Raw genomic sequence first — 12873 nt, 5'->3', positions numbered from 1 at the left:
AAATGACACATTATTGAAAAAACTGCAGACTAGTTATTAGTCAATCAACCTTACCTGCTAATATTCTGTACTTTATGCCATGTCAGTTTTGACTCCAATTTTCTGTGTGCAAGAGCAATCACACGGAAGCCCTGTTTGGTGTAATCTTCTAAAACTTTTTCAAAATCAACAGGAACTTTTCAAAAAGAAAAAAAGTAAAATCACTATTGGAACTGCTAATGCAAGTCTATACACACCATTAGTGTACCCCAAATCTAGCTGTTTCCTCACCTGTTTCAGGTTTACACAGACTGGCAACAACCTCAGGAGCTCCTTTCATGTATGCATCCATTTTCTTATCCCCTAGCACCCTTGCAACCACACTCATACGTTGCAAAGCAGAAGAAAATGGAAACTGGCGAACAATTCCTATCTCATAAATAGCCTATATAATTTCAAAAGATAAAAAGTATTATTTAAGAATTAAAACAAATATACGTATTAGTTAACCAAAAAAATCATTCTTCACTCACCGGAAGTTCAAACAGCTCCTAAAAACAAAACAAAAAGTAAAGTACAGATTAAAATCCACTTAGATATTCATATTAAAGATTTTATGACTACAAAATGTTACTTGAAATGACAAAACTTTGAAGTTACATTTTAAGATCTTTCTAATCTCATAATTTTCAAAAAATACATTATTGAATAATTTTTTTTTCATTTTAAAATTTCCCCCACTACCACAAATTATGCAGTCGAGTTTCCCACATTTGGGAAAATCGCAGGGGTCAGCACATCCGGAGTGCAATGGATAAGCCTCGCCCTGGGGAAACCACCTTTATGATCATGGTATCTCCCCTGCCAGATAAGTATTATTTTCAATAATTTTTAAATATCCTTCTATCCTATGGGGCCAGAGATAGCATGGAGGTAGAGCGTTTGCCTTGCATGCAGAGGGATGGTGATTCAAATCCCAGTATCCCATTGTCCCCCGAGCCTGCCAGGAGTGATTTCTGAGCATGGAGCCGGGAGTAACTCCTGAGCACTGCCAGGTGTGAGCCAAAAACCCAAAAAAAAAAAAATATATATATATATATGTATATATATTATATATCCTTCTATCCTAGAACTATTAGCATATTAAGTGATAAATGAAAGAACTCTCTGAAGTATTTCACATATTATGAATTTTTTGAATGATAAAATTTAGAAGAAAGACTACCTTCCATTTTTTTTTTTAAATCACAAGTCAATTAAACTTCTCTATAAACAAAGCAAGGGTTATGCTTTTAAACAATGCCTACAACAACACACCAGTCAGAATTTCTTTTGTTTCCTTTTCACACCTGGCGGTGCTCAGGGGTTACTCTTGGCTCTGTGCTCAGAAATCACTCCTTGCAGGCTCTAGGGACCATGTGGGATGCCAGGGATTGAACCTGGGTTGGTCCAGGGTTGGCTACATGCAAAGCAAATGCCCTATACCTGCTGTGTTATCGCTCTGGCCCACCAGTTAGAATTTCTAATAAGTGCAATAAAATACAACTGAAGAGTAAAGTAAAAGACATGTGATTTCATCTTTTAGCTAAATTTCAAACCATGGATTAAATGAAAGTAATAGTATTATTAAGTTTAAAATGATTTCCCACCATTTCATGGTTTTCTGTAGGGGCAGATTCAGGAAGCAGTTGTTTTGGAGGTCGAACTACAGTAGGCATAATCCGATTATGAAGTGTGGTTTCCTCTTCGGTTGCTTCTTCAAGAATCTGGAATAAAAATACTGAATGTTTTATAAATTTCAATAGTTCTAGTTTAAATAAATTATAGCTATTTTCAGTAAAGTGAAAAATCAATGTCCAAAAAAACTAATGAACACTGGTCATTAAAGTACTTAAATACATAAAACAAAATCGAGGAAAGTCCAGAGTTAAGGGACTATATAGCCCCTCCTACTTTATCCCTAGACCCCAGAAAGTTTTTAAGAGTTCCAAACAGTTTCACTCAGCCATCCAAAGATTCCTATGTACCAACAGGGGAGGGGTCTTCTCTCTCCTCTCTCTTCCCTTCTCCCTCCATTTCTTCCACCACTACCCCAAGTTTTGGAGTCCTACCTGGCATTGCTCAGGGGTTAATCCTGGATATGCACTCAGAAATTACTCCTTGTAATACTCAGAAAACAAGAAGATACCAGGGATTGAACCTGGTTGGATATATGAAAGGCAAGAGTCCTATATACAGTACTCCAATCCCAACAGGGGAGAATTCTTCAAGTAAACAGCTCAGGCAGAATCAGCAGAATATATATATATTATATATATATATATATTATAATATAAAGATCATATAGAAGTGAAAAGATCGAAGTTAAATGTTTCAGTCTTAACACTTTTAATTAAATACCACTACCTCAGTTTTTAAATTTTATTCTTAAAACACTTTTTGGGAGTCCAAAGAAATAGCATAGGATCTTAAAGCACCCGCCTTTCAACTGCATCACCACAAATTCAAATCCCATGTCCCATGTGCACCAATATTGATCCAATCAACTTTACTATTACCACACCACAGCCAGGTGCTTTCAGCACCATTTAAAGAAGAGCACCCGAGGGCTGGACCATCAGCACAGCATGGAGGGCACTTGCCTTGCAAATGACTGATTCCTATTTGTTCCCCATTGTGCCATATAGTTCCCAGAGTGCAGAGTCAGGAGTCAGCCTGAGCACTGGCTGGTGTGACTAAAAAAAAAAAAAAAAAACAGGAGGCAAAGCCTAACCAGCGCAATGAAAACAATATAAAAACCCCTAGTTATAAAGTGTGACCCCTGGCAAGTTTAAGTACCACAGTGATCTACCTCACAACCTTAACATGTCTCAATTAAGAGTGCAAGGCCCACTAAGTAAAGGGATCAAACCTTGGTGAACACCACACTAACTGTACAAGCACTGCAGCCTGATCTTGGAGAAAACCACAGCTAAATCTGTGCAAGACCAGACCTAGGCATGCATGCATCCCCCAGTCACTGCACTAATAAGCACAAAAGGAAGGGGGGAAAAGAATAACTGATTTAAAAAAAAAAAAACATTTTGGGGGAAAAATAAGTTCAAACAAGTTTGCCTTGGATACCTAAATGTGACACAATAATTAAAATTAATTTGATTCTGTAACTAAAGAACTAGTCAATGGGAAAATAATGGAAGAAGGAACTATGTATAATTAGACAATGTTAGAAAACTAAAATGCACTGTATTTTCTCTAAAACTGGGATCTATCTACCTTAGATCAATCTCATCAAATAGCAGACGAAACCAGTTACGTGAAAACATTCCATCAATACAATTCCAACAATGCAATTTTAACAATTCACCTATTTTTTCAGACTCCACACAAAGAATATTAATCTGTTAAAATATATTCAGTTAGCAAAAAGCTTTAGATAATATCAAAGCTAAACAAATAAATCCTATTTTGCTTTGTTCCTTAGTAAGGTGGATACCCTTTGTGAAATTATAGTTAATGAGTGTTTAGTGTGGACTTTCAAAAGATGGAAGTGCATCATCTCTTTCCCCTTTCAAACCATTAATAAAATACTAGTGATAAACCTATAAAAGTAAATAGCAAGCAGAAAGGGATCACAACATACAGTAAAGGTAAACTGAAACATATCAATAGATTTATAGCGTTTATGGAAACAACAATAAATACTAAAGGACATACAAAGATGTAAGGATATTTCTCATCAGCCACAATAGATGAATTGAGCAAAAAAATAAATCAGAATCACCCAGGACAAAATGCTAATCTGAGAGGAAGGGCAGCAAATATGAGTTAGCATTCCAAAAGAAAGCTTTGCGTTTGCAAGCACTGTGGAAGTGGGGCAGAATGTAACATAAATGCCGCTTGTACTACCCCTCTAAACCTAAAAGAGTTCTTTCTATGAGACCTCCATCTGCCCAACAAACAAGCTCCCTCTTATCTTACCAACCTTCCTATTCAGGTAAGACTCTTCAAGAAAACAGACTAACATACATTTAGAAAAGATGAAATGTATCAAAAATTATGTATGTGCATGTATTATCTATATGCCCCTTTTGTAAAACTAGGAGAAATAGTCCAATCAGCTGGAGTACATGTTGTGTTGGAGACCCAATTTCAATCCCTGAAACCCAGTGGTGCCCCCCCAAGCACCACTGGAAGCTACCTCCCAAGAACAGTAGTAACGCCCCCTCAAATCAAGAAAACCTTCCTGTAGCAAATCGGGATTATCGTTATCAGACCTTCTTATATCTGAAATTACCATCAAGTTATATAATGAAAACCAAATATAATTTGAAGTCTTAAGCATAGGAAGGCAGGGTGGTGAAAGACAGACAACCTGATCCAAGGAAAATGCAGAAGACAAAAGAAACTCTTCAAAAACAAATTTTTTACATACCACACATAAAAAAAAAATGCAATATAGTTACAAATTCTTTTTACATACCACATATAAAATAAATGTGATACAGTAACAATGAGAGTATAAAAAGAAGCACTTAAAAACTAGAACCATCAATGGCAAAACAAAAAACAATGATTTTTTTTTTTAAGTTTTATATGCACAGGAAGTAGACAATGGGTTCAGAAGAACATTAAAGATACATAACTACTGGACACTTTTTTACCCAGAGCTTTTGAAGACCATGTAAATGACAATGGTACAAGATACCACCAAGTTTCTGGTGATTGATTCTTCTTAGAAACTCAAACAGGAGAGTGAATCATGAGAAAGCCATCTTCCAGTAAAGGTCAGTCACTTGAATTTTATTTTAGTACCGCATTTTCCAGCGTATAAGATGACCCCCTACTTTTCCTGTTAAAATATAGGGTTTAGGCTATATTCGCCATATAAGACTACTTCTCTTTTAATGCACACGAAATAGAAATTATAAAACGTAAGAGAAAAGTAGAACTCTCAAAGGTTAACAGTATATGTTTAATAAAGCTAGACTTTGGAGTGCCAACAATCATTTTACATGTGTCATTTGTAGTGACTGTGATTCTTTAATTGTGATCTACATTGACAGCAGGGAGAGGGGCTCCTCTAAGAACACCTGGCTGGAGTAGTGAATAATAGGACAGCTAGAGGGAGACAGAGCGCCTCCTTCGTATGTCCCATAAAAGCTGAACAGAGGACTGAACACCGGAAAACCGCATACTGGTGGCTGGATGAGATGCCGTGCTCAGTAACTCAGCTCCTCTGTGTGTCCTGAAAGATGAATCAGGACAAGCAGAGGACTGAGAACTGGAAAGCCACATACCAGCGATAACACCTGGCAGCTGAATGGGATGCAGCGCTCAGTAACTCAGATCCTCTGTGTGCCCTGAAATTAATCAGGACAAGCAGAGAACTGAGTGATGACACCTGGCAGCTGGATGGGATGCCTCGATAAGAGGGGGGTGAATCACTTGTCCCTGAAGGTGGAGTAAGTTTCAGCATGTCATATACCGGCATATAAGACGACCCCAGACTTTTAAGGAGTTTTTCATGGGTTAAAAAGTCGTCTAATATACCGGATAATACGGTAGTTTAATTTTTAAACACGTATGAATATTCTCCAGTGAATTATCTTTAGAAATGACATAACTAGTGACATAGGATACTTACTAAAACTACTAGCAGGGACGATACTTCTACAAGGTAATTTTCAGCATATTTTCTTCAAATTATCTGTTCTTTAAAATACCGAACTTACCCATCCAATAGCTTCAAACATTTTCAAATCAAGTGGATCACCAGACAGAATTCCTTCAATTTTTGTGAGTGAATGACAAGTAGCCATACAAGCAACAAACTGGGACTTTACCAGCATTTCATTGCATACATTTTCCTCAGGCAAAAGAAAGCTAAATAAACAAACACAAGAAAACAAAGACATTAATTTAAAAATATATATGCACACCTATATTCAGAAGGGCACTTGCCTTGCACATGGCAGATATCTGGGTTCAGATATTCCAAATGGACCTAGCACAGCTGAACATAAAGCCAGGAGTAAAAGCAGAGCATCTGGGTGTGGCTCAAAAAAATGGGCGGGAGAGCAGAGAGAGACAGCACAGCAGTAAGGTGTTTGCATTACATACAGAAGGACGGTGGTTCGAACCCCATCGTCCCATATGGTCCCCCAAACCTGCTGGGGGCAATTTCTGAGCATAGTGCCGGGGTAGGCTCTGAGCACTGTCAGGTATGACCCAAAAACAAAAAACAAAAAAAACAACAACAACAAAAAAAAAAAGACTTACCACAAGAGAATTATCAAGATATAAACTGACCAAATAAACATTTAGTTTAGAAAAAGTTTAAAAATGGCCCTCTTTCCATATAATGGGAAAAATATGTTCAGCTTTATAAATGAGGAAAATATAAATAAAGCCACAATAAAATGCTATTTCATGCCCATTCATCTGGCAAAAAATGAAAAGTCTAAAAAATACCAAATTTGACAAGATTGTGAAGCAACAGGATCTCTTATCCACTGAGTATGAGTTAACAGCATCACAATTTATATATATTAGTTTTTTATTTTTATTTATACTTGGAGAGCTCTGTGTGAGAATTTCAAGCTGCAAAACGAAAATGGCAAGTGATGTGGGAAGGTCATGGGTTTAATCCCTGGCACAGCAGAAAAAAAGGGGGTAAGGATTGTAAGGGCCAGAGAGAGTACAATGACCAATGTGGGTTCAACCTGATACCCCGCTAGGATTAATCCCTGAGGACAGAGCCAAAAAGAGCCCTGAGTACCATAAGTGTGCCTCCCCTCAAAAAAAAAAAAAAAAAAAATTAAAAACCCTCCATTGTAGCATTATTTATGGAAATGCAACTAAGAATATGGAGAACCACTCCTTAACAGAAAACTAAATACTGTGGTTTAGTTGTTAATAAATAAGATTAATAAATTACATCTGGGGCCGGAGAGATAGGATAGAGGTAGGGTGTTTGCCCTGCATGCTGAAGGATGGTGGTTTGAATCCCGGCATCCCATATGGTCCCCCGAGCCTGCCAGGAATGATTTCTGAGTGTAGAGCCAGGAGTAATCCCTGAGTGATGCTGGGTGTGACCCAAAAACCTAAATAAATAAATGAATGAATGAATGAATGAATGAATGAATGAATGAATGAATAAGATCTATAGCAACATAAAATTTCAAAACAATAATGTTAATGGCACAGATGGAAAATGACTAAGTAGGCTTCAATATATGCTTCGCATATATTTGATTCTCAGCAACTAAGCAGAGTGTGGAGTGACCCCAACCAAAAGCACTGAGCTAAGAGAAGCCCCTGAGCACCCCAAGGCATGATCCAAACAGTAAGTTGAATACCTCCCCCCCCTTTTGTATGTGGGAGGCCTGATTCAATCCCTAGAGCATCATTGGGAGCTAACACCAGAGCACTAACAAGTGAGGCCAGAAAGCAGCAAATACCGTATGTACACAAGTTATGTATAAGATGGAGCTTACTTAGAGATGTGTAATTTTTTTTTTAATTTATTTTTGGGCTACATCAGAGGCGCTCCGGGGTTACTCCTGACTCTGCATACAGAAATTGCTCCTGGCAGACTCAGGAGACCATATGGGATGGCAGGGATCAAATTCAAATCGGCCACACGTAAGGAGAGTGCCCTACCTGCTGTACTATTAATTACTGCTCTAGCCCCTGATGTGTAACTTTAAAAAAAAAAAAAAAAGAACATACACAGAATGTTAGTGTGAATAGGGAAAGAGATACTTCAGTAAATCTGTAAGATTTTTTTGTTTTGTTCTTTGTTTATTTTGGACCACATCCGGTTACACTAAGGAGTTACTCCTGGCTCTGTGCTCAGATTGCTCCTGGCTTGGGGGATCATATGTGATGCTGGGGGATCAAACCAAGGTCTATCCTAGGTCAGTCTTGTGCAAGGCAAATGCCCTACCGCTATGCCACTGCTCCAGCCCCTATTTTTAGATCTTTTTAAAAATGACTTGAACAATGTCAACTGTTTAACATTTTGCTAGGAAACTCAGTTGTCACCGTTTGATAATTTCATATTTACATTTATTAATAATTAACCAATATCCAATTGATGAAGTCATGCTAACATTTACCGTGTATTTTCCACTCGTTGGATCCCCCAAAGATCTAAACCATCTTCCGTAAGAGTTCCAGTCTAAGAAAAAAAACAAACCACATGTAAGCATACATAAATGCCTTGCATGATAAAAATCATGAAAAGCTATGTTACAAACACACTAAAAAATGATATAGCTGTAGAAAATCAAAAACATTTCTGGATATGACAAATGACTTCAAAGACAGAAAGGTGACTCAGGACATTCTTTATTGTATGGCTCCCTTTAAGGCTGGAAGGGAGCACATGTATAGAACTGCAGGCATACCATACTTATATTATTAAGCAACTAAACAATATACCCGGTCAACTTACTTATTAACCAATAAAAAATGTCTATATAGGAGGGAGAAATTAGAGAATAGGGAGCATTATGGGGAGAAGGAATTAAATGTTATCAGAAGAGATCATCTAAATTCAGGACATAATTACCAGCATATTCAATAAAAAAAAAAACCTGAGGGAAAAGGTGAATAAAATCAACTATGATAAATTGTAATTAATATATCCTTATATGAATTTTGACCCAAGAAATCAATGTGAGATTAAGAGACATTTTGAAAAAGGCAGAAAAATATGACTATGAACTAGATATTAGATAATTCTAAATCTAAAGAACTTGTTTTTTTTAATTGAAGAATGGTGGTTTACAAATATCGGTAACTGAGTCCCAGGCATATGCTATTTCAACAGCAATTCTACCACCAGTGTCAACTTCAGCACCAGTGCTGCCATGCTCCATCATTCCCCCATGCCCTCCCTGCCTGTCACCAGGGAGGCATATTACAAACTTGGGTGGTTACAGCTTAGATCTCATGTTTTCAGTGTTGTTGAATCTGTTCTTTGGATGCATAACTATATGACTCTTTCATACCACTAGTATAACCAAAGCCCTGACCCATTCCCCCATCACTTTCCTTTATAAAAACTTACTTTTTTTAGAATACTGAGCAGTGACAAATTTAAAATAAAACAAAACATCTTCTAAGAATTTGTAAGACAGTTCAATGGTCTGAAGGTATGCTTTGCATGCAAGTGCCCTAGGTTTGAACCCAGAACCACACAGTTCCCTGAGCAATACAAGTTGTGAGTATCAAGTCATTAGGCCCAAAAAGAAGAGACATCTAGGAATTGGCCACGTATCAAATTGAGTGAAATTAGAAGAACAGGAACATTTGAAATTATCTCCCTTCTATGTCATATAGAAAGAAACTTCCTGGGTGAATATCAATGCTCTAAAGCAGGGGTCCTCAAACTTTTTAAACAGGGGGCCAGTTCACTGTCCTTCAAACTGTTGGAGGGCCAGATCATAGTAAAAACAAAAATTATGAACAAATTTCTATGCACACTGCATATATCTTATTTAGAAGTGAAGAAACAAAATGGGAATAAATACAATATGTGGCCCATGGGCCGTAGTTTGAAAATCCCTGCTCTAAAGCAATAAAAACAAAGAACAGAAGAACTGGTCTTCAGTAGAAGCTTACAACTGGTGTCGGGAGTTAAGTTAGGGAAGGAAACACTAGAACAGTCATGGAAGAAAAACAGGAGGGAAACAGGAGACAATGGACACTGGTGAAGGGACTGGTATTGGAATAGTGAATGCTGAAACTCAATCTCACAAATACATTTTAACTTTGTAATTCACAGTGATTCAATATAAAAAATTAAAAGGAAAAATATAAACATCTAGAGACCTATACTGAAGTGTATGGATAAAATAGTTCATCTAATGCCACTACTTTCGAAACAAGAGGATAGAAATCCAGAAGATGGCTCTTAATAGCTTAAAGGGCTTGCCTTATAAGCAAGAAGCCTTGAGTTCAAAGACCAATGTCACTAATGCGCCTTGGACATCTGGACAACTGTTTCCAATCCCAAAAGAAAGATGACTCAGTAGCTTCAAGAGTCCATGCAAGTATGAGGCCACATATTCAAGACATTAATCCCTGGTATGATCATATGGTGACAAGGTGATTCTAACAGCACCACTGTGTATGATTCCAGACTTTTGCGGGGGGAATGAAGGGTACTGGTGCCCTTTCTACCCACACAGAATGACAAAGTCATAGCTGTTAAAGCTAGATAATGAATAAATCCAGCCTACTTTATCTATTTTCTTTATTTTTACATTTGTATAAAAACATTAAATGTTTTTTCAGAGTCAAATGAAGATTTCTGAACAGGTATGTATAAAATATAATCAGAATTATGTTTCATATTTTTCCTTTAATAATGAAAATGCACAAAAAAGTTATTTTGTTTTATTTGGGGGGGGGGGAATACACCCAATGATGCTCAGGGCTTACTCCTGGTTCTGAGCACAAAGATTACTGCAGGAAGGGTTAAGAGGACTGACCATATGGAATACTGGGTACTGTGTCTAGGGACAGCATGTGGAAAGCAAGTATTCTACCCAGTGGACTCTCCAGGCCCCCAAAACCATATCCTTATGTCAGTTATCTGTAAGTTTGATGGAATAATTTTGGGTAAAGGTTAAGTTCTTAAAATAAAACATTAGGACACCTAATTTGAGCTGAGAAAATAAAAACCTTTTGTAAGAGCAAGGTATATTTCAGAGGTACAAAATTAATATTTGCCCACAAAATCATAAAATCAATGCGCTTCATCCTTTTGAGACATATTTAGTATGGATATAAACACTTAAACCTAACTTATTTAGCAATAAGGCCCAATCAATATGTCTGAATGGAAACATAACAGAAATTTGAAAGATACAATAATCCTTCCCACTACTGCAAGGTACAATTCTGAATATAAATTGTAGGCTTATACAAATAAGCAATAGTCAAAGTATTAGAAATGATACCTATATTAAGCTGAAAAGTGGGACTTTAAAGAATAAAGTGTAAATTAATTGATAAAGAATATGGCAAGCAAAAAAAAAAAAAAAGGGAAAAAAAAGGGGCCGGCGAGGTGGCGCAAGAGGTAAGGTGTCTGCCTTGCAAGTGCTAGCCAAGGAAGGACCACGGTTCGATCCCCCAGCATCCCATATGGTCCCCCCAAACCAGGGGCAACTTCTGAGTGCTTAGCCAGGAGTAACCCCTAAGCATCAAACGGGTGTGGCCCGAAAAAAAAAAAAAAAACAATAAAAAAAAGAAAAAAGGGAAGAATATGGCAAGCAAAAAAAAAAAAAAAAAAAAAGTGGGGCCGGCGCAGTGGCACTAGAGGCCTGCCTTGCCTGCGCTAGCCTAGGACGGATCGTGGATCGATCCCCCGGCGTCCCATATGGTCCCCCAAGCCAGGAGTGATTTCTGAGCGCATAGCCAGGAGTAACCCCTGAGCGTCACCGGGTGTAGCCCAAAAAACAAAAAACAAAAAAAAGAATATGGCAAGCATTAACCTTAATATTTAAAGTTAACAAAGTAATGTTTAAGAAAGATCATGAAACTGAACCAACCTTGTCAAAGCAAACAAGATTTAGCTGTCCACAGATGTTTATCCTTTGAGGACTTATGCAGAAAATACCAACTTTTTTCAGTCTTCTTTGGGCATATACAATACCAGCGGTCATTGCAGCAGGAAGAGCAGGTGGCACAGTAATTGTAATGATATCAAGAGACTCAATAATTATTGACCCAACTTCTACCTACAATTAGGAGAAGAAAGTGTCAAACGTTCCCTATTAAATAACTACTGATCTAATGCAAATACTTGTTTTAGTGAAAATCTGTAAAATCTCCTAGATTCATAAATTTTCTCCTTTAGTCTGCAAAATACAGTGCTTGTCCAGAATTGTCCAGTGTATGAAATGATAGCTACTATTAAAGGAAATTCTCATTGACTTAAATACTCTAAACAGTCTACATTTCAAAGTCCAACAATCATTTAAGAGACTAACTCATATTGCAAGTACCACACATGCCAGTGTCCAATGGATTGGAAAGAAAAAAGTGAGAGCCAGGAATGTAGAACAGAATAGAAAATTCTCCTTGCATGTGCGGTATTAAGTTTAATCATGAGAGAGAACAGAAGAGGGGAGAAAGAGAATGGAGAGTGGAGTGAATAGTGGAGAGAAGAGAGAAAGAAGGAAAGAGAAAGAGAGAGAGAGGAAGGAAGTGGGAGGGAGGGAGGGAGGGAGGGAGGGAGGGAGGGAGGGAGGGAGGGAGAGAGAGAGAGAGAGAGAGAGAGAGAGAGAGAGAGAGAGAGAGAGAGAGAGAGAGAGAGAGAGAGAGACAGACCTGGGGAAACTGGTGGCATGAAATGAACACTGGTGAAGGGATGGGTATTGGAACACTGAGACTGAAACTTTTAGTCCTATCTCACAGTGGCTTAAGTTAGAGCAAAAGAGAGAGAGTGTGAAAGCGAGATTTGGCATATCTTTTAAAAGCACCTTTACATTAACTAAAAATAATTAAAAGTAATTTTAGTGTCCTAGAAAACCCACACTTAAGAGACAAGAGCATTCAGGGAAGGCTAGATGGTACTCTTACCATAAGAGTATCTGCCTTTCAGATTTGAAAACATGAGTTTGATTATCTCCCCACTCAATGCTACAGGCTGAGTGTGATCACATTGGTCAATGACATTAGTGATCCTCAGTACCACAACAACGAAAAAAGAAAAAAAAAGAAAAAAAGTCTAGTAAACACAATAACAACAAAGAGAAGGAATGGCTTGAAACAACAAACAGAGAAAATGAAAGTTTTTGGTCAGTCACCCTTTGTTCTGTTTTATATGACAAGAAAGCAAGTAAGACATTGAGGATCAGAGAGATAGTACAGCAGTAA

The 12873-nt window shown here is 37.6% G+C and overlaps 1 protein-coding gene and 1 pseudogene across 1 annotated transcript in view; both read right to left on the bottom strand.

The window, feature by feature from the left end:
- Positions 1-12873, bottom strand: part of ATP13A3 (ATPase 13A3) — a 74330-nt gene that overhangs the window by 26552 nt on the left and 34905 nt on the right. Inside the window, exons 13-19 of the mRNA XM_049775920.1 lie at positions 11544-11732; positions 8100-8161; positions 5712-5862; positions 1629-1745; positions 513-530; positions 271-424; positions 55-175 (exon numbers count right to left, since the gene is read on the bottom strand). Of these exons, the coding sequence (XP_049631877.1) occupies positions 55-175; positions 271-424; positions 513-530; positions 1629-1745; positions 5712-5862; positions 8100-8161; positions 11544-11732 (812 nt within the window). The remainder of the gene's footprint in view (positions 1-54; positions 176-270; positions 425-512; positions 531-1628; positions 1746-5711; positions 5863-8099; positions 8162-11543; positions 11733-12873) is intronic.
- Positions 683-855, bottom strand: LOC126012638 (uncharacterized; annotated as a pseudogene).

The sequence above is a fragment of the Suncus etruscus genome, chromosome 6 (assembly GCF_024139225.1).
Source record: "Suncus etruscus isolate mSunEtr1 chromosome 6, mSunEtr1.pri.cur, whole genome shotgun sequence".
In the NCBI taxonomy this organism is placed as follows: domain Eukaryota; kingdom Metazoa; phylum Chordata; class Mammalia; order Eulipotyphla; family Soricidae; genus Suncus; species Suncus etruscus.
The sequence above is the reverse complement of the archived record's forward strand: the minus strand, read 5'-3'. Positions and strand labels throughout refer to the sequence as shown.